General features: G+C 49.7%; 1 protein-coding gene and 1 non-coding gene across 6 annotated transcripts in view; both read left to right on the top strand.

Annotated features, from left to right (window-relative positions):
* ATG16L1 (autophagy related 16 like 1) overlaps positions 1-21140 on the top strand; it is a 27496-nt gene extending 6356 nt beyond the window's left edge. Inside the window, exons 6-18 of one of the 5 annotated variants that reach the window (XM_069103219.1) lie at positions 4404-4490; positions 5160-5216; positions 5426-5476; positions 6074-6176; positions 7804-7909; positions 13545-13615; positions 14342-14413; positions 15905-16025; positions 16463-16568; positions 17205-17354; positions 17442-17489; positions 18121-18222; positions 19562-21140. In XM_069103219.1, the coding sequence (XP_068959320.1) occupies positions 4404-4490; positions 5160-5216; positions 5426-5476; positions 6074-6176; positions 7804-7909; positions 13545-13615; positions 14342-14413; positions 15905-16025; positions 16463-16568; positions 17205-17354; positions 17442-17489; positions 18121-18222; positions 19562-19655 (1168 nt within the window). In that variant the 3' untranslated portion in view covers positions 19656-21140. The remainder of the gene's footprint in view (positions 1-4403; positions 4491-5159; positions 5217-5425; positions 5477-6073; positions 6177-7803; positions 7910-13544; positions 13616-14341; positions 14414-15904; positions 16026-16462; positions 16569-17204; positions 17355-17441; positions 17490-18120; positions 18223-19561) is intronic. The other 4 variants (XM_069103222.1, XM_069103221.1, XM_069103223.1 and 1 more) reach the window with 4 other exon arrangements.
* LOC138173284 (small Cajal body-specific RNA 6) lies at positions 6328-6611 on the top strand. The gene has a single exon (XR_011171363.1). It is a non-coding gene; the product is annotated as a small Cajal body-specific RNA 6 (non-coding RNA).
* Positions 21141-21387: the final 247 nt, after the last annotated feature.

Here is a 21387-nt window from a genome sequence, read left to right as displayed (position 1 = left end):
TCCCGCCTCTGTCGATGCCCTGTCCCTTGCTCCCACCCTGCAGCCTGCTGACCAATGCTGGGGGTGGGTGTCCTCACATTTCTGTTCACCCTGTCCGAGTGGTACTGTAGCTAAAGCCCAGCGATAGTCTGTGATTGTGGCTCTTGACCCACAGGAGGGTTCAGCGCCCTGATAGAGGGGTGCTGTGGGAAGGCAGGTGGCAGAAAAGGAGAGAGGATTGCAGGGCTAACAGGGCAGGGGTGTTGTTCTCTGGGTAGGTTTTATTTCTGGCTTTTAAAAAATCCCCAAATGGAGGCCCCACTCCTCTCCCAAGCTGAGACCACCTGGTTTTTTGTTCATTAATATTTTTCACAATGTGCATTTAAATAAAGCTCAGCTCTTGTCCACTATCTTAACATGGGTGATGTTTCCAAGATTGCAGCTCTTGGAGGAAAGTTATTGTAGACATACCAGAACCTCCTAGTTCTGCCTGCCATTGGGTCCCCACCTTAGAAACAGGAGAGCAGACACCAGCAGCTGCTGCCAGAGTCTCCTTGTCCTGAAGTAGGTTCCCCAGCAGACCTTCTACTGAATCTTCCCGCACCAATGGTAGAAAGTGCTTTGAGTTCTGAAGGGCCCCTCCCCCAGCCAATGGGCTTGGCTAGTTTGGAAGAAAAACAGCCCCTTGGCTTGCTCTTAATGTTCACTTTTGAGAAATGTCCATACTCGGCCTTTTCCCCTCCCCAGCCCACCCCCTAGGGCATAGTGGTAATTTTCGTCCATCCTTGGCATTTCCAAGGGACACCAGCACCATTTTCCTCAAATTCTTTGAATATGGCCAGAATTTCCAGGAAGGCCATTGATCAGGGCTTTCTGTATTTTCAAATGAGGAAGTGACTGTTGGCTCAAAGCCACAAACGGAAGGAACTTTACTGACAGTCAAAAGCTGCCAACCTGCAGTGGTGAAGGCTGCTAGGGAGCAGAATGGGCCAGCAGGCAGGCCACTTCTCAGCTGTCCTGACCAGTTCCTTTTCTCACAGTGGCCACACAGCACTTTGGCTTTGGCCAGTGCTGGAAATTGATATTGTAGGGCAGTGTGGGAAGGAAGAGCCTGGACTGCCCGGCATCTCTTTTCCTCCATCCATGAGCAGTGGAAAGGGCAAGAAAGGCTCACACTGGCCCGGCCAGCCTGGTCCCCGTCCCCTCCCTGGCCACCTCTGGTCATTATGGCTTGGCCACACCCTCCCTTTCCTATGTTCGGCTTCTGCTTGGAGTCTACTTTTTCAAGTCTTAAAATGTACCACCAGCATCAGCAGGAAGCCAAGCAGGGCATCACTTTGTCCATGGGAAACGATTCAGAGAATGAGTGTCCTAAAACCACATCAGTTTTCACTTGCCTTCCCAAGACCCTTTGGTGCATTAAAGACCTGGCTAATTTCAGTGAGAGGGTGGAGGGGAGGACTTTTTCCTTCCTCAGAAGTTCGTACCTGATTAATGCTTCCTGATTTTAAAAGGAGTGGGAGATGAGAAGGGGGGAATGGGTTCCCCTGCAACATTCAGAGAGCATTTCAAGTCCTGTTCCATCCTGCCAGGGGCTAGTCCCAAAGCAGCAGGAGCTAGGGGCAATGGTACAAAATTAGTGACCTCCACAGAAGCTTCAGATGTTCCTATGTTTGGCCCTTTGGTATGGCAGTTGGCAGAATGGGCCCTTAAAACAGCTCCTCATAGGGAGGAAAGCAGACACAGAAAAGAGGAGAGCAGACCTTCTCCGGAGAGCTCCACCCTTCTCTGCCCAGTTGCCCCTGATGGGTGGCAGGAGACCCCATTGGTGGGCAGAAAGGTTGTTGGGAGGAGTAGGAGGGCATAGAGTCTGCCAGGACCTTTGAAAGGTAACAAGCAGAGCCACTGAGAAGAGAAGCTGCCCAGCCTCCCTGTCAGCCACCTTTGAGCTGGGGTTTTTTTACGTAGCAAGACATTGCCCTGTATCTTAGTAGCTGTGGAGGCCTGTGTCATCACAGATAAGGCTGGCAACAGCTTCGCTTTTGTACTGGCCTCTCAAGGGTAACTTTGGGGAGCAGATGCATGCTTCAGAAATAACAAAATAGCTTTAAAGCCCCTTTTAAACAAAACCCTTGGCCATAAAACTTTGCTTGCTTGCAGGGCTTTTCCTTCAGCATATGCAAGGGCTTGAGGGCCCTTTGCTCCTCTTCCCCTAAATATTTGTGACTGTCATTTGCTGATTACCAAGCTCATTGTGAAGCTGCCTTCCTCTTCCTGCTTTGTGCAGGCCCCTGCTGGGGGGTGGCTTTCAGAGACCCTTCAGGACCCTTGGTATCTCCTAACTATCCTGTGTCTTAGTCCATTTCCCACTCTTTGCATCTTCACAGTTTGCAGCCCCTTCCTATTCAGTGTTTCCCAGTGTAGTGCAGCAGGTCAGAATGGGACAAGTGCCTCCAGTCACAGTAGGAGAAGTGCATTGGCTGGATGCTCGGCATCTCGTCACTTAAAGGTGTGTCTTTAGGACCTAAGTCTTCTCCAGCCATGTTGGAACCCTAATTGATGAAGCAGATTGCATAATTGATTTGAGTTAGGTGTGGCCTTCCGTGCATCATAAATCATTTCAGAAGTCATCAGATCTAGAGAAGTGATCTGCTTCCCAAAAGGTTAAGTCAGCTCAGCCCACGTGGGCCTGACTTTCCATCTCCTGTAAAGGTGTGCGCCCTTCCGCAGCCATGGGTCAGGCCCTGGCACGTGTAGGCTGTCTTCCATAATTGGGAAGATCTTCAGAAAATAGTAGCTTCATTTTGGTGGCAGGTTTAAGGTTGACGAATGCATTCCATCACCCCCTCAGTGATGTTGGGCAAGTCCTTGAGGTGGCCAGGCCTAGTTTATTGTCACCTGTCAAAAGAAGGGGTTGAATGAGGTGGCCTCTCGGGTTCCTTCAGGCTCTAAAACTGATGACATCAACGATCCCACAAGACATTTAACAGATAAAGAGACTAAGGGAAATGGCTTGCCCAGGGCCACAAGGATACTAGGAATCAACACCATGTGAGGCTGATGTCCCCCAGTTCCAAGTGTGGCTACTTTGGAAGAGGGACACAGAAAGAAGGAAATCTTCCTGGATGCTTGAAGAGCAGCCGCTCCCCAATACCGGGGCTGTGTACTAGACACTCCAAACCCCAGAGGGCAAACTTCTTGATGTTCTGATGCACTTTAGATGAGATCCTTTTTCCTTGTTTTGTTTACTTTCCTTACTTTCCTCTCCGATGGAGACTGCCCTCAGCAGGAAGCCTTTAAGAATGAACACTTGCAGTTTTCTTTCTCATTTGGGGAGATGACAGTGGCCTGGAGAGAAGGCAGGTTTTTGTTTGGGCAGGGGAGGGGATTAATTTTTTTTTTTTTTTTTTTTTTTTTTTTTTTTTGGGGGGTGGTGGGGTTAAGGTAATTGCCCAATGACACGGCGCATTGGTTTTTTTTTTTTTTTTTTTATCAAGTGGCTGAGGCTGGATCCGAACCCAGGTCCTTCTGACTCCAGGGCCTGTGCTCTATTCAGTGTGCCACCTAGCTGCCCCTGAGGGGATTAAATTTAAAAACAGCACTGCCATTTAACTTCCCCAACACAGAAAAGTGATGAATGATAAATGCAGCAGCTCTGGCCTTTGGCATGCTCTTGGCTGTGCGACAGTGGAGCTCTGAGCCCACTGATTGGCTCCTTGGAGACCAGGGCTTCCTGGCACAAGTGCCCTTTAGACCTTCACCCATCCCCTGCTTTACAGATGAGCAGGACACTTAGCAAGATCCTGGTCTGGAATTTCCTTTGAAGGACTAGGGATTCATACGCTCATGTCAACATAAAGACTATTGAGAGTGAAATGTGAGAGGCCTTTAGGCTCTGGCTCACGATTTCAGAGCCAGTGCATGTGCAGGTACTTTCTCTGACTTCACTGACACACCGTCCACCAGCGGTTAGGATGCTTGGCAGATCCTTGTCCATGTTCCCTCCCCTCCACAACCTGCCTTCTCATTTCTAGTTTAGCTTCTGTGCATGGGCTTCAGCTTAGGGGTCATTCTTTGTGCCACATTGTGCTAACACCCTCCCCTCTCCCAGGAACTGGACAAGAACAATTCTCATGCAATGCCTGGTCTGGCTGTAGCCTTGCATGGCACTCCCAAGGGGACTGGTGGCATGAATGTGTGAAGATGCCAAAAACTTGCTTTGAAGGGAAGTGTCTCCATGGAACTCTGGCCTTGATTTCCCGTGTCAGTGGTTACTCTGGACATTTCCCCATAGTGTTTGCAGTTTGGCCTAGTCACAGAGGTTGTTGATAGATGAGGCATGGTACTGGGATTTGCAGGAGGCACTCGTGCTGGGGCTGCCACTGGCCAATTCACAAAGTAGAAACATTCCCATCCTTCTCCAGGGATGATGACATAGAGGTGCTTGTGGATGAAGCAGCGGATGCGGCTGAGGAGACGTCGCCCGTTCGAGCCATCAGCCGGACAGCCACGTAAGCACTCCGTGTGTTGGGAGGGAAAGGAAGGTCGTTACTTGTGCCCCCTAGGGAGGCCAGGTGTGCATTGTGGAAGTAGAAGAAGCCAGTGTTGGAGTGGACAAAGCGAGGGCATCAGGAGGGGTCAGCAGTGCCAAGGGTCTGTGTGACATGGGAGATGTGTGAGGGGGTTTGTGGCTGGCACAGCCCAAGCCGTCAGCTGGACTGCTGCCTGTGGGGCCTTCTTCAAGTTCATCAGTGCTTAAAATGAAATCATAACAGCGTAGAAAACGGCGCAGATTTGCCTAATGAAAGAATAGTGTCGCGTGGACCAAACTTGGTTCTTCCCATTTCGTTGCGGAGTATTTGGGAATAGCCAGAATTCCTGTAGGCTGAGACTCTGAGAGCAGACTTGTGTCATGTTAGGAGCAGCGTACGTTTCCTGACACGTAATGAGAGACGGGCTCCTTCTTCCCCTTGCTTACACTTCTCAGCTGGGTCCTGCCTCCCTCTCTCTCCCGCGTGCATCTTCTGGTTGGTTCTACCCTATGCTGTCTCACCTCGGTGGGGTTCGGGGCTCAGTGGTAGCGTGTTCTCTTAGATCGCTGTTTGTGTGGACTGTGTTGATGATTTGGGGAGGGGGGGAGCTGTTCACAAGGTTTAAACCTGTCCTCCTGTCCTCTTTAGTAAGCGACTCTCCCAGCCTGCTGGAGGTCTTCTGGACTCTATCACTAATATCTTTGGGTAGGTTAGAAGACATTCACCTTTTTATATGTGTATCTGTATATTTACAAATGTGTAATGAACGTACACAAGAAAATCAGTGATGGTAGGAATACACAGGATTGGAATGTCCGCTTTTCTTCTAGCTTTTGCCCTCCCCTCCTTTTTGTCCCTTCACCTTCCTATTTCTTACATCTTGCTGCGTGCTGACCTCTGACCTTTCCCTCCAGTCTGTCCGAGTCTCCCCTTTTGGGACACCACCCTTCTTCTGATGCTGCCAGGTGAACACATTATCCACTCTTAGCCCAGCATGTGAGTGTGGCACCTAGAGCCAATGCTGACCCACGCGTGTCCTTGCCCTTGGTCATCTGACATACACAGTACTAACCTGGAAGCTTTGCATGTGCCTCTTAGCGGTTCCAGGTGGGAGCTGGGATGGCTGGAGCCTTCTGCCCTGCATGTTAACCTTCCTGATCAGCATGCTGATGCTAGCAGAGGTTCTTCTTTAAAAGACATTTGCACTGGATGCTGCTGGGGTCCGGAGTGTGGGCGGGGTTCTTCCCACCTTGACCACAGTGAGGCACAGCACTGATCTCAGCTGCCTTTTTAAAGATAGAGAGTGGTCCATCTATGTCCCTCTTCTACTGGTGTGCAGGTAGAGAAGGCTGGTGAATGGGGGCTGCTGGTTTGCCCTGGTGACCGGCCTCTAACGTGCTGTTTTCAGTCAGTGTTCTTTGCTGACTGGCCAGGGTGGGAAGGGAGAGAACTAGAACCAGCCTGGCTGGGCACATTCATCTCGGCTTCTTTTGTCCGTCATCTTGACAATCGCCAAGTTCTGTCTTCCAATGTAACGTATTGGCATTTTTATTTTCCCTTAGGAGGCGTTCTGTCTCTTCCTTTCCTGTTCCTCAGGATAACCCAGATGCTCATCCTAGTTCAAGTAAAGAAGTGCGGGTGCCCACAACTGCAGTTTATGTCTTTGTAAGTACATTCCGTTCAAAAAGTGGTGACTGCCTCCATGGGAAGCGGTGCCAGGCAGGGCTGAACTTGAACAAGGTCTCCCTCCTTGAGCTCCAGCAGACGTGTGGCCCCTAGTGCAGTTCATCACTAAGTGTACTTGACTGTTTTCTGAGGTCAGTGATGAGAAGTAAAAGGTCTGACTGCACCAAGAAATCACATTCCCTCTTGTGGCCTTCGCAGCTCCCGGCAGCCCATCATTCTTACCCAGGCACGATTAAGGCATGCTGTCCTTGGGATGGTGGAGCCGCTGACAGTTGGGGACATGTTCAGTGTGTGCTTCCGAGAGAAGGGAAGGACATGCTGGGCTGCTGTCCAACAGAACCTTTCCAGAGGAGCCTGGAGTGGAGCGCCACAGGAATGTGATGGTGCATGATCTCAAGTTTTCAAGCTGAGACCTCAAGGACTGATTCACAGCCTGCTTCTGGGAATCTCTTCTAGCCAAAAACCATAATGGTCAGTGGCCTAAGAAAACGGCGTTGCCAGATGTGGTCCAAGCATAAGCCCATAGACCTAGGAAGAATCTTGGGAATGGGATGAATCCCCTTCCACCAGCCAGTTAAAAAGAGTCATCCCATTACCGGAAGACTGACCAAGAGATGCAGCAGCTCCCTAAAGACTTGCTTAGAAACATGGGGCCATCTCCCCAAGGCAGTCCTTCAGAGGGAGGCCAGGTCATTGGAGTTTATGCTTGTCTTTAGGCAGTCACTAATAGCACCGTACTGAATTCTGACCCTGTGGCATCACATCCTGCTCCTGATGCTGTGTTCTTAGAATGGGAATAGAAACTTGTAATTTAGCAAGTCCCATCTCTTGACTTCCTCTCCCCATCCTACAAGCAGCCCCCTCCTCTCCTCCCTCCTTCCCAGCTGCTGCTGCTGGCTTTTGACCAGCCAGGAGTACTCTGCCCTTATGACCTTGAATGGTTTTTCAGCATTGGTCCCAGACTCCAGAGGATATGAGAGTTGGATTTTCTTGGAAATTATTTTATTTCCTGTAAAAATGCTGTGATATTTCTGTGGCTGTATTTGGCCCACATGGTGCTAAGTGCTTCCAAAAAGGCTGACACTCGCATCCTAGGCCTGTAGTTTTGTAGCAGGAAAAAGTCTCAGAATCATATATGGCTCTAACATCCTAGGTCTCATGAAGCAGAGAGGACAGAGTTGGGCAGAGATTTCTGCTATGTCGTCCTTTCTGAAAACCTCTCTCGACCAACTCGTGCACGGAAGACCTAAGTTAGAGTGGAGTATTGCTTTGAAGGGCATTACTCTTAGAGGAAACAAAATTGATACAAAGACAGTTGAGACTTAAGAGAGGTGGGCTACAAATGAAGACCATCTGAGAATGTTATATGGTGGTTCTTGAAATGTGATTGTAGCGTTAGACTTTATTTGAGAGCACATTCATATTATTAGCAACAATAAAGCCAGTACTAGAAAACCCTCTGAAACAACGACCAGTTTATTTTATTTATAAATGGACCTGCTTCAGAAGATGAGGCACAGACTTTATTCATGATCCAAGTGTTGACTTTCATCAGTGTCAGAGTGACTGTGATCAGGAACTGAGATGGATTCTTGTCTTCTTCCAGGATGCTCATGATGGAGAAGTGAATGCCGTGCAGTTCAGCCCTGGCTCCAGGTTACTCGCTACAGGAGGCATGGATCGGAGAGTTAGACTTTGGGAAGTGTTTGGAGGTGAGATGCTCCAGTAAAATAAACGGCTAAGAACACCAGGTTAACATCCATTTTGTTTTGGAAAAGTTGGTGTGAGAGGCTTAGTGTCTGGGAGGGAGGCTCTTGTTCAGTTGTGGGCACATTGATAAGTAGCAATCAGACTAGACAAGAGTGACCAGCGCAGTGAAGGGCCTGGAGACACAGCTTTATGCCGCTGGAGAGGCTTAGCCTAGGTAATAGGAAAGTTTGTGCTAGCTGCCTTTAGGTATTTCAAGGTTGTCTCATAGAGGGACGAGATTTATCCTGTTTGGTGAAAGCCACACTGCTCTGGCTGGTATATAAAGGAAAGCCTCCTCGCCTGATTGAGTGCTCTAGCTCTTCAGGAGAGGAAGGAGCTGCTAGCTCCTAGTGGGTTGCCCCATCGCTGAAAGGCTGGGATTCTTGAGCCTGCTCCTGATGCTGTGTTCTTAGGGTGGCATGGGAAGAGAAACTTGTAATTTAAAAAATCCTATCCCTTGACCACCTCTCCCCATCCTACAAGCAGCCCCCTCCTTTCCTCCCTCCTTCCCAGCCACTGCTGCTGGCAGATGGACGATCACTTCCAGATTTGTGGTTCTTTGAAGCAGATCAGTGTTCTTTCTCTCTTCCGAAGATGTCTCCTCATGGTGTAGAGATAACCTGAGGCTCTCAATAGCTGTGCCCACAGGAGAGACTCTCTGGAAGGCTTTCCCAAACTTGATGGCCTCCACATCCAGGCCTCCTGATCAGCTAGATTTCTGTCCCCCAAGGACCAGCCAGTGGGGGTCCCTGGAGTTCATCACCAATGTGGCTGCATCGTGCTGAATTATTTGGCCAGAGCAGCTCTCAGAGCTGGTTGTCAGCCCAAGTTGGAAAGTGGTTCTGATCTGCAGAGATGGGGCCATTCCCCATCTTAGTGAGAACACAGCCCATTGAAGTTTAGAATGTGATTGTGACAGTATTTGCAGCTCAGCCATGAGAGACAAGCCGAGCACAGAATAACGAATGAATTAATGCAGCTGAAAGAAGCAGACATTATAGCAGGAAGGTCGGCACAGCAAGCGAGTCTTGTATCCTTGAACTTAACAGTGATTGCTTCTAGATTAAGAGCTCTTAGACCATCTTCATCAAGAGTCTGGCAGCCTGCGTTCTAGGCCCAGTTCTACTACTGATGACCTTAAGCAAGGCTCTGCCCCTCGTTGGGCCCCAGGTTTCATCAGGCTAGATAAACTGTGTGAAAGTCCATGACTCCCTGACATAGGCTGTGCCCAGTGTCAGTGACTAAAAAGTGACAAGCAGTCCTGGCCAGTTCCGAGAGCCACATGAAACTCAAGAATCTCTAAGCTTTCTTCTAGTTTTAACGTTTTTGGCATGTCTGTTTTGGAAGACTTCCCACATTAAAGATAAAATACTGTGACCCTCAGAACAGATTAAAAGATTCAGAGCAGACCAAGCATGAAGCGTAACCTGGGTTGCATTCAGAGAGGAGTCATGTCCACATTTGACTCTGTCCTCTGAGCAGGGCCCGTCTGCCACAGTACCATCTTCAGTTCTGGGCACTGCATCTTAGGAAAGGCTGAGATAAGCTGGGACATGTCAGAGCAGGTGGCCTGGAAACGTGCTGTGTGTAAGGAACATTGGAGGAGCTGGGGACATTTAGCGTGAAGAAGGGAAGGGCCCACAGGAGCTGATATCCAACATTGGAGAGGCTGTCCTGTGGCGGAGGCCCTGGCTTTGTTCTGCTTGGCCCCAGAAGACAGAACTAGGGGTGAGGGATGGCAGTCACACGGGGGCAGCTTGTGGCTTGGGGCACATACCTCGTTAGAACTCTCTGAAAGTGCAGTGGGCTACCTCTGGGGCTCGTGGAGGAGATGAGCTCTGTGGGCTTCTCCAGCTCTGGGACTTGATTGTATGGGATTTGCTTTCTCCATAATGACTCTTCAGGTAACCTAAGAAACTGCTGATGCAGTGGTGGCAGCAAGCCAAAACACAGGACTCTGGGGAGGTTGGCTGTATGGAAGCCTGTGCTTCAGTCCTGGTACTGGGAGCTATCTGAGCTCAGCTTCTGTAAAACCTGGGAAAGGTGAGGCCAAGTGCTGTGGTCCCTTTTGATTCCCCGATTCCACTTGGAAAACTTGGTCCTCACTTGGGCAGCCCAGTGGGCAAGTCTGATCCGAGACCCAGCCCCAGAGGAGACTGACTCTCCAAGGCCAGAGAACGTGTCAGTGACACAATGAGTGCCTTAGTTGCACACCCTTGTTTGATTCCATCTGTGGTGCTGACAAAGGCTGTCGCTGTAATTCAGCTGAAACCAAAAAGCTTCCTCAAGGCTAGGAACAGCAAACACCAAGAGCCTGCCAGTGCCTGTATCCATGGACTGTGTCAGAAGTGCCTGAGTTGGGGCAGGGCCCCAGAGGTTCCAGTTGACTTGTCAGGTGGGGAAGCCAGCTGGTCAGGCTGGATCCCTATTGGTAGGTTCTTTGCTAGTCTCCCTGTCAGTCAGGGGGTGACTCTGTGCCTGTGGGGAGCTCTCTCCACCTGCAGATGAGTCCTGCTCTTCAAAGCTGCCCCTGGGGCCCTGAGACGTTACCCCATTCGCTTGTGGTACAAAGTACTCGTGTGTACGAGGCAAGATCTGCATCCAGGGCTTCTTAAACAGTAATTACACAGATCCTATTTATTCTGTCTTTTAAACTCAGAGGAAGATAATGCCCTGTGTTGATTCCCTACAGCAGAGAATTGCATTGCTATCTGTTGAGACATGACAGAAATGAGAAAAGCGGCCTCTTTTTCCTGTGTTTGGCTTCCATCTGTGTTTTATGCAGTTAAAAACATTGTTCTGAGAAGGGGGTCCAGACTGTCGAAAGGGTCTGTGATACCCACAAAAAAATCTCGATTTAGCCAAGGGACTTGTTTCTTTCAGGAGAGAGCCCTACCTTTCAATGCCACTTTGAAACATACTCCTTTTCCATTTGAAAAATGGAAAGATAAGAGTGGATTTCAGTGAGATCTCTTCTCACAACCACCACGGATTTAGAAGGGGATGGAGCCCCTCGGGGTTTGGGGTTTTTTTTCTGCTTTCCTACATTTTTATCATAAAATTTTTCAGAAAGAATTGTAGATGAACTCGAATCCTCATCACTGACAGTGCCTTGAGATGCCAGATGACGGTTTGATAAGTTTTAGACCTTCATTGTCCATTACAGAAGTTTCTTGGGTCATACAGAAATACAGTTGTTGAATGTGTTATGTTTGCTGACAGTTGCTTGTAAATAGACCATTGGATTTTCCTTTCTCCTTGGTCTGTGGCCAACACACTTTGTGACATAGAAATAGAGGCAGCATCAAAGATAAGATTTTTTAAAAGTTTGTTGCTGATACAAACACACTTTCATTTCACCTCAACTTCTCCCAGTCTCCTTGCTCCTCCTGCCTCCCCTCAGCCTTCTCATAAAACAAATCATTTCTTTTTAAGAAAAAGAAAAGTCAATAAAACTGATGGACCCATTGAACAAGGCTGATAATACATGCAGCGTTGCACACCTGTGCGCCCCCTGCCCCTACAGAGCAGTTAGGGGATGTGTCTGATTTAGCATTCTTTTCTGTTTAGTGAACAAACTTGTTCACCTCTTCAGCCTTGTTACTGAGTAAAGAACTGTTCATATCAGGTGAGAACAGCCTGCCATATGGCCTGTGACACTGCTGCCATTAGATCTTCCATGTCGATCCATCCGTGAAAATAATGCATGTGAAAGAAAGACAGACATGCATCAGAAACACCTTAAATGGGGACTCTATGCTTGTCTTAAGATGTCCAGGAGCAAGCAGCCAGCTGGCACAGCGCATAAAGCGTCAGGCCTGGAATTGGAAGACTCTTCTCCCTGCATTCAGATTTGGCCACAGACACATACGAGTTGTGTGACCCTGGGCAAGTCACTTCAGGAACCCTGTTGGCCTCAGTGCCTCATCTGTAAAAGGAGCTGGAGAAAGAAGTGGTAAATCATGCCAGTGTCACCCACCTGGGGTCACAGAGTCAGACACAACCAAAATGACTGAGTGATAGCTTGCTCTGTCTTAGCCAAACAAGATCACCCTGATTTGCTCTCTGCTCATTAAGTCTCCACATAGTGGAAAATGGGCTTTGAACCTCAGGCTCTGGCAGGCCAGAGGTGTGTCAGTTGTGAAAAATACCAGCTAGACCCAAAGTAACACGCAGCCTTCCCACACAAGACCAGCTCAGCCTTTCCACCACATTAGTGTTAGTGATGAGGGCACCAGCACATCACAGATCCTTAATGGCCAAGGCCTGGCCAAGCACCTCCAAGATCCTCAGGTCCAAATAGTGGCTGAACAGGAGTCCCCTCAGCGACTTACATTCCTCAGTGGTTGCCCGGCTTTTGCTTGAAGTCCACTGATGAGGAGAAGCTCGGTCCATCCTGAGGTAGCCCCAAAATCTGTCACCATTTACAGCTGGAAGGAACTTGAGATTTTTGAGGTAGGAAATGACCCAGTGAGATGGTGCCTTGCTCAAGGTCACACAGCTGATAAATAGCAGAGGCGTTCTCCCCCAGGTTCTGTGGCTCTGATTCCATGCTCTGCCCAGAAGTGGTGCGTAATGAATGCTGAGCTCAGTTGGTTTGCATTGCTCTGTGCTGTCTTGCACCTGACATGGAGGTAACCCTCGCTTCTCGGGGGTCTGGTGACATGCTGGGGTGTCCTGGGACTAGCCAGGTGAAGTAGAGGAGGCCCATTGGAGGTCCAGGAAGATGAGTCATCCTCTGGTCCACAGCTGTCTGCATGGTTATCACAGCTCAGCAAGGGCTTCGGATGTGGCCTAATCCATGTTCAGCAGATCCCGGGGGCCAATGATCGTACTTTTGCTAGAGATCAGAAGGAACCAAATCCATGACCAGAGTGAGCTTATAGAGGGTCAGTCTCTACCTCCACATGAAGCTGATCTAAATCTAGCCAGCTAACCCTATCTCTTGCCTCTTGGAATCAGTTGACTTGCAGGATTATCATTGGACGTTATTTTCAATGACAAGAAAGAATGGCTTTAGAATGTATCAGGCTCTGGCACATAGTAGGCTTCATAAATCCTTGTTGATTGATTTGTGAAATTCTCGTGTCAATCCTTCCATTGCCCTTACTGATGAGAAATCTGTTCCAACAGATTCCTGGAATTACTTTGTTGCTATGATCCTGTATTGGGTTTGTTCTTTATTCAGCTTGTTCTTTAATCAGACTTCTGATTTCACTGGCATGGCGACCTCCTGGTGCAGAAGCCCTCTCTCCCTAGAGAGATTCTTGTTCTCTCTCTGCAAATGGCTGCCTTAGAGAGTTGCCTTGGGCACTGGCATAGGATTCATTAGTAACAGTGTCTTTAGCTTCAGGATCCAGGGAAGTCTGTCTGTTAGCCTTAGGAGACATTGTGGTTCAGTGGAAAGAATTTTGGTGGAGTCTGTGGCCCTGGATTCAAATCTTGACTTTGCCCCTTATTACACTTAGTCTTTCTGGACCTCGGTTTCTCCTTCTATGAAATGAGGGACATGGGCTCTGATGACCTCTAAGGTCCCTTCCACTCCAAATGATCATGTGGCAATCTCTCTGTTTTTTGTTTGTTTGTTTTTTCATGCAGATAAATGTGAGGCGAAAGGCTCCCTTTCTGGCAGTAATGCAGGAATCACCAGCATTGAATTTGACAGTGCTGTAAGTATTGATTTAAGGCCCAGGAACCAGGTGGTAAAATGTAGAGTGAAAAACCATTTGTACTGATTGGATGAGCTGTATCGTCCCACCATCCTAACTCATAAGCCAAGTCAGAGAGAGATAGAGATAAAATGTTTGTAGAATTGTTGGATTGGTTCTGGCAACACGTGCCCTGGAAACCAAACAGAAGACGATTGCCAACATTGTCGGTCTAGAAGGGATCATTGAGGCAGCATGTTTTCAAAGTAGATGGAGCCTGGGAAATAACCTGCAGCCCCTCAGTGAGCAGGAAGGAAAGAGAGGCTGGAGGACCCCCTGGAGCAGCATTGCCCTCTCTTCCTTTTCCTTCTCTTCACCCTGTTCATTCAGTGTCCCCCGACTGCTTGGCACTCATTGATGTGCTTGCAGTGTTTGCTCTTACATCATTTCCTCTCATCTCTGACCTTTTTCTAGAGTGGTTTGGGTCTTTTTTGGTATCTCCGGATACTTTGTGGGCAGCAGTGGGAAAGAAGTCCTTGCTACGTGTGTGCTAAGTGTTCTAAGAGCTGAGTCTGGAACCCCAGCTCCGGGGAACTGGGGAACAGCAGAGTGGGGAGGCCAGAGTAGTGAAGCATGGACAAAGATGGTGCAGAAAGTTAGTCCCCCATTTAACTCTGGCCTCGGGACCAGATGTTCACAGATGTCTGAAGTTTCTTGGGCTTAATCCTGGTGTCTTTGTTTCCACAGGGATCTTATCTCTTGGCAGCTTCAAATGATTTTGCCAGCAGGATCTGGACTGTGGACGACAACCGATTACGGGTAAGGCCCCTCCCCAGAAGCTAGGCCACAAATATGGGCGCTGGGAATAGCCAGCTGCTTCTAAATTTTTTTTTTTTCCAGAAAACTTCATGACTAGGTTGCCCTTTCTTTTATTTTATGGAACTGATCGTTCTTGTTTAATAGCTAGATTTACATTTGCCCTTTAACTTTGTCCAAGGTCAGCCTCAATGGTATTTGACTTTGTTGCCTCGAAGTTCTGACATAAGTGTTCAGAATAAGACATGGAAAATTTTAAAAGTTCACCCAGAAGCCAGGTCAGTGGTGTCCATTTGCAATTGTAGCATGTATGGACTTCAGAAATCAGTGCTGTACTTATTTTTAATATACAGCTAAAAGAGTCTATCTAAGGTCCCTTTAGACATTCAGTCAGCAAGTTTATCATATACTCTTACTGTGAAACCCTGGGGATACAGCCCCTGCCCTTTAGGAGTATCTATTGTGATGGGGGAGACAGCATGCCTAAAGGACCACAGAGTAGATGGGGCTCATCTGAAGGGCAGACATTAGCAGTTGAGGGCACCAAGAAAGGCCCTTCGCCAAAGGGACAGCAGCAAAGGTGGAGGCAAGGGGGCCAAGCTTCCCAGGTAGAGAGGACCCCCAAGGCAGAGGGTCAGCAGCGACGGGTAGAGTGTCCTGTGGGCAGAGAAGGCCCGGCAGCTGCCGCTTCTGCAAACTCAGGAAAAGTGAGGAATCTTCTTGGGGCTTGGGCCCTGTTGTGAGTCGCTTGAGCCTTGCTCTTTGAAAGAGGTGTCAGTGATGAATAGAAGAGGTCTGATCACACCTCCCCCCCCAACCACCAGCTCCCAGCTGCCTCTTCACTGTCGGACTCCCTTGGTGCCATGACCGAGCAGAGGCCTGCTGACGTCATGGGATGCCCCTGTGCCCAGGGGGTGTTTGCTAGAATTTCAGCGAACGCACTGCTGAGGTTGGCATCCAGCAGCGGGAGTCGGCAAGAAATGAGGGCTGGCGGGCTTACGTCTGGGGCAGGAAAGGGCTGGAAACCTCCCCTCTGGGATTCATGTCTTTATGGGCCGCTAGCAGCAGAGGGCCCCTGAGGCTGTGTCCTCTTGTCGGATGCTTTGCCGTTCTGGGTTCCTTCAGTAGCCTACTGCATTGAGCCCCACACCCAGCCTTGTGGTTTGCCCCCACCCCCTGCAGGCTGCATTTGGTTGTGAGAGTCACTGCTCTGGGGAGGCCTGCTTCTCCATGCTGGTGCTCAGTGGCACATAGACTTTCTGTGAAACCATATTGTCCTTGATTCTTTAAACATCTTCTGACTGCTTTATTGTTTCTTTTTCACCCAGGGCGGATGGGGAGGGGGAAGCGGTGCTTCTGGCCATAGTGCCTCGTCCAGCAGCCAGAGAGCTGCTGCTAAGATGTGCTGCCCCCAGAACCATCAAGTCCCGAGTGATGCTCATTGGCTGCAGTCCTCTAGGGTAACCTTGCTCTACCCTATCCTCTCTCGCTCAGCACACACTCACGGGACACAGTGGGAAAGTCCTGTCTGCCAAGTTCCTGCTGGACAACGCACGGATTGTTTCAGGAAGTCACGACCGGACCCTCAAACTCTGGGATCTGCGCAGCAAAGTCTGTAAGGAAGCTCATCATTGTCTGGTGTCTGTACCCACAAGGACGAATGTTGCTGAAGGCATCTGTTCTCTATGATAAAAACTTGCTTTTAGAGCAGTATGACACTCAGGATTGCGTTCTGGTTTACCTTTATGCTCTAAAATGAAAAGAGTGTTAAGGTTACACAAGCTTGTGGAATCGCTCGGGCTATGAGGTAATCGCATTCCCATTGCTCATTGACCTGTGCATGGTCACATGACTGGTCAGCAGCAGGCCCAGGCTTTCAGAACCCACTTAGTTCCACTGCTCCTGCCTCCGCTCACTAGCAGGTGGAGACAGCTTGGTCAGGCCGGCTCAGGGTCGCAGACTCTCCCCAGGACCCTGCACTTGGTGCCTATCAGAGACGCTAGTGAAGGCAGGTGGGGCTCTTTGGTGAGTCAGGTCCGTTCTCCTTTCCAGGTATAAAAACGGTATTTGCTGGGTCCAGTTGTAATGATATTGTCTGCACGGAACAGTGTGTGATGAGTGGACATTTTGACAAGAAAATCCGTTTCTGGGACATAAGGTAAAATAGTTCTGGCCAAGAGCCAAGGGGAGAGGGTTTAGGGAGAGCTAGTGTCGTGTGTCATTGTGTGACTTAGAAAACCCTTAGCTGAGATTCTCCATCCCCCTTTCCTACAATCCTTCCTTTACGTTTATCTAGTTCTGGACCATGGTGCCCCTTCTGTGTGGCCTACTGCCCTTGAGAGAGCGTCAGAGACCTAGTAACTGCCAAAGTGGGGAGCCCCTGGGGGTATCCACCAGCTGCACCTCATGCTTGGCTCTTCTGGGCTATGGAATTCGAACTTGACAGGGAGGTGCTTGAGCTGGAAAACCTTAGGAGCCTACAAGAGTCTTGTTGGCCTCCCCACCTTCAGGAGGCAGCGAGAGGACCTAGCAGTGCTCTTGGCTACCACTGATGGGAAGCAGAAGGGAAGAGAACTGGGAAAACAGATGAGCAAAGGGGGAGGTTCCATTGGAGCCGCCGGGGAGGGCAGCCCACAGGACCTCATCCTTTCCCTTCTTCAGGTGATGTGAGCTTCCTGTTTTGACATTTATCTCTATAACACCACTTGAAAACAGATCTGTGATTCCTGGCTTAGCTGGTAGTTTTTTGTTGTAAAGATACATAATGTTTCTCATCCATTCACTTCTTTCTTAGATCTGAAAGTATAGTCCGGGAATTGGAGCTCTTGGGGAAGATCACGGCCCTCGACTTGAACCCGGAGAGGACAGACCTCTTAAGCTGCTCCCGAGATGATCTCCTCAAAATTATTGACCTGCGAATTAATGCTGTCAAACAGACCTTCAGGTGACCCAAGGGCTCATGTCAGGGTTTGATGGAAGGAGGGTTTTGATCCTGCTTCGTATTTACATTGATTGCTGTGTTTGATTTCAGCGCTCCAGGGTTCAAGTGTGGGTCTGATTGGACCCGAGTTGTGTTCAGGTAAGTGATGACGTCCACACACGTCACCGTCAGGGAGGGCAGAGTTTTGGGGTGTCTCATTTTTTTAATGGTAAGAATCCAGCCAGATTCGTGGAGGTGTCCCTGGCAGCACGTCCTCCACAGTACTTAATTTGTGATGCATGGTGCCTGTGGTCGTTGAGAGGCTGGCACATGACCCCTGTCGAGAGTTTAAGAGGCAAGGAGGCTAGCTAACAGACAGCTGAGCCTAGGCTACTCAGCTACTTGCAGTCAGAGGGATGTTGCCCCAAATTCCTTCATTGTTCCAACTCTCCTCATTCCCTCTCTGCTGCCCCCTCTGTTCCCGTAGAACACACGTGCTATAATGCATTGGGGGTGGCCATCTTGGTCCTTGTATCTCTGCTGTATGTCACAGGGCCTGGCACCTAGCAGGTGACTGGCTTGAGGTCGTGGCAGGACATGGACTGGGCAGTATTCGGCTTGTTCCCCCACCTGTGGCACTGACAGCTTTGCAGAGTCATGCACAGGAGTGTGCTCCCCTCCAGGCCAGCGGTTAGATGTCCGAGCACGTGACACTGTGTTTAGGAGGACGAGGGCAAGGGGACTCGTTTGCATCCCAACACTTGAGCCCTCTCTTTGCTTTCCTCTCCAGCCCCGACGGCAGCTACATAGCGGCTGGCTCGGCAGAGGGCTCTCTCTACATCTGGAGTGTGCTCACAGGCAAGGTGGAGAAGGTCCTTTCAAAGCAACACAGGTGAGGTGTGAGGTGGTGGCCTGGGCCGGGAATCCTAGGAGCTTCCCTGGCCTTGCTGCAAAGTGCCAAGGGGGGCCGGGGGATCGAGATGGCAGGATGGGGCCTCCTGAGCCGGCCCCGGGCTCCGAGACAGGGCAGGCCAGGGAGCTGGAGCCGGGCCGGACTGCTCAGTGTGCTCCCAGCTGGGCTCACTGTTCAGAGACTGTGGCAATGGGACATAGAACAGAAGCACTGGGATTTGAGGACCCAGGTTCAAATCCTGCCTCGTGCTCATCTGTGTGTGGCTTGGAGCAAGTCACTTAGCCTAGGCCTGTTGGAGTCAGTGATTCAACTTTGACCCAAGTTTGGAAGGGACCTTAGAGGAAGAAGCTGGAGCTCAGGAAGGGGAAGTGACCTGTCTTTGGTTACACGGAACCCAGATGTTCCCGACTCCAAGACCAGTGTTCTGTTCACTGTGGAACCTGTTACCCTGTGAGTTATCACACTTAGAGGAGAGCGACGAATCAAGAAGAGGTTCAATTACAATTAACACCTTGCAACTACATGAAACTGTTACCAGTGGAGACTCTTCTCACTCCCACCCCCCAAAACAACCATTTGAAATTCATGCTACACATTATCAGTCATTCAGTCTTCAGGCAGACTTGCAGCCCCTTCAGCCCGGGGAGCACAGCCTGTCAGCTAAGGGCGGCTTCCATGTTTTTAAATGCAAGCCCTTGTTCTTAGCTGCCCCTAACAGGGGCGGCAGCCCGCTAGCCCTCTGACACACAGAGTCTCTGCTGGTGGCACAGCAGGCCTGGCCGCTTGGGCAGATGGGACCCGGCTTGGCCTTTCCCACAGTTCGTGGCAATATGTAGGTTCCACTTGGAATGCCGAGGCTCGTTTTCTTGATGTGCCAAAAATGAGATGCTTTCAGGACACGCCCAGCACTTTGGAGGCCATCGCTCCTCCGCCTTCTGCCCCTCTCTTTCTGGGTGGGTGCTAAGTGTCTGAGCCCGGATTCAATCCCAGGTCTCCTGACCCTGGGGCTGGCGCTCCTACTCACTGAGCCACCTGGCGGCCCCTGTGGTGCCTTTTAAATAGAATTCTGGTGGTGAAGTGAATTCACAGCTTCACTGTGTGCCTTTAGATGCCTCGCTGCTTAGACCTTAGGCTTGTGTGAACTCACCTGCCATTTCCTGTACATCTGGGGTATCAGGCCTTTTTTAGGAATACTGCAGAGTTGTAGGTCCCCACCCCTCCCCCAGTTCCTGTTTCTCTTACTCCAGCTAATTGGTTTTGTTTGTGCAAAAACCTAGTGTGTTTCAGTATTGTCCCTGGTGTTTTTTCTGTTTTTCAGTTCTTCAGTTAACGCAGTAGCATGGTCACCTTCTGGCACTCACGTGGTCAGTGTGGACAAAGGAAACAAAGCTATTCTGTGGTCTGAACACTGACCGGACGGCCAAGGAAGCACAGAATCTCAGGTGCCACCATTGGAAGGGCACTGACCCAGGCGGGAGGATCAAGGAAGGCTCGTCCTAGAGTTGCCATGCCATTGGGTTTATTGCCTAGGGCGCCAGTGAAGAGTGCTAGTGAGGGATGCGACAGCTGTTATTCCTTGGACAGAATTTCAGAGGCCTCCAAGATTAATATAGAGAAGAAAATCCACACTGCTGTGCAGGCGTTTCACAAGGGATCCACTTCCTGCCTTGGGTTTGGATGAAGAACACTACTGTCTTTGACTTTCTGTACCTCAGGGGATGGAGCACATGGCACCGGCTGAGTCCCCTCATGGACGGCAGTGCCAATAATCCCAAATATCCATGTTTGTTCTCCTTTAGCACTTTCCCCCCATCCTCAAAAAGTGAGGAATTATTCACGGTTCTGGTCTAACCCAAGTCCCAGTCTTTTTTGGGTCCAACAAGTTGACTCAGGCATTGGGTTAAGAGAAGCCTGAAATCTAGAAAGGGTGGGTCCCACTAGGTCTGGAGCATGGCGGAGTGGGCACGGCTAAGTCTGGTGGTCTGTCTTTGTTTACGTGTCTCTTATTCTGATCTTCTCTAGCTGCTCTTACACAAATTCACCGTTCTGCTTGAGCTGCTACACGGGAGAGTCAGAGCAGGAAAGTCTCCTTCTGTGCATCAGTTGGACATAGAGCCTGAGGTTGGAGATGCCATGAAGGCCTCCTGAGAGAGGCCGGAGGGCCATGCTGTTGCTGTTGCCCAGGCAGCACGGCACGCCCGTCATTCCCCAGTCGGCTCTCTGTGCCACCATCCTCTCCAGCTGTGCTCCAGGGAAGTGGTTGGTAGCTTGCAATAGATTAAAGCCTTGAATGTATTCCTCTGGGATTTGGCCCTTCACCAAGCACACGTGCGACACCTTTGGTGCTTGACAGAGGCAGGAGGAAGCCAAGGCGCCTGTGCGTCCTCCGGTCTGCCAGACATCTCCGGCCGTGACAGGCCAGAGCAGGTGGGGGTGATGCTGACTCAGCATTCATCCAGACTTGACCCCTTTTCCCTGTGTATAAAATTCCAATTCCATCAGCTGGGCTTCTAAGCCGCCTTCTGTTGTCACTCTGATTTGCACTTTATTTTGCTTCCTCCCTGAACTACTTCTGTTTGTGTAGTTTGGGAAGCGTCTCTTAGAGCTGTGTTTGAGGCCTTGGGTTTCAGTCACCTCATCTGCAAGGTGGGGATGTTGGGCTCTGTGACCTCTAAGGTTCCTTCTGGCTCCAAGTCTCCCATCCTCAGCCCAGGGAGTCCTCTGGACGTTCTTGTTCTTTGTCCACCTTCACACTGCTCTGATCCCACGTCTTGATTGAGGCGACCTCTCTGGGAAGGAGTCGAATGAAATAGACCCAGACACATCTTTTATTTATTTTATTATACTGCCCAGGAGAACTTGATTGTAAATAAATAAATTCTGCTTTAAAAATTTCACACTTCTGTGTTGCGGTTATTTTTCCCCTTCATCCTTAAAGGGAAGGAGGTTATTTTCTGCTGTCCTGGTCTTGTGCTTTTGATTAGAAGAAAATATTCAAGTTAAGAGGTTTTTTTTTTTCCTTTAAGATGATTTATTATCAGTCAGAATAGATTCTTGGCCCCTAGCACCACGTGGTTGATCCAGTTTCTAATGGTGGTGTCTCCAGGTGGAAATTCTGAATGTCTGTTCTTGCTGCTTCACAAA

The sequence above is a fragment of the Petaurus breviceps genome, unplaced genomic scaffold (assembly GCF_028583685.1).
Source record: "Petaurus breviceps papuanus isolate PSGF00001 unplaced genomic scaffold, PetGlider_PUasm1.0 567, whole genome shotgun sequence".
Lineage (NCBI taxonomy): Eukaryota > Metazoa > Chordata > Mammalia > Diprotodontia > Petauridae > Petaurus > Petaurus breviceps.
This window is presented reverse-complemented; position numbering and strand designations above follow the sequence as displayed.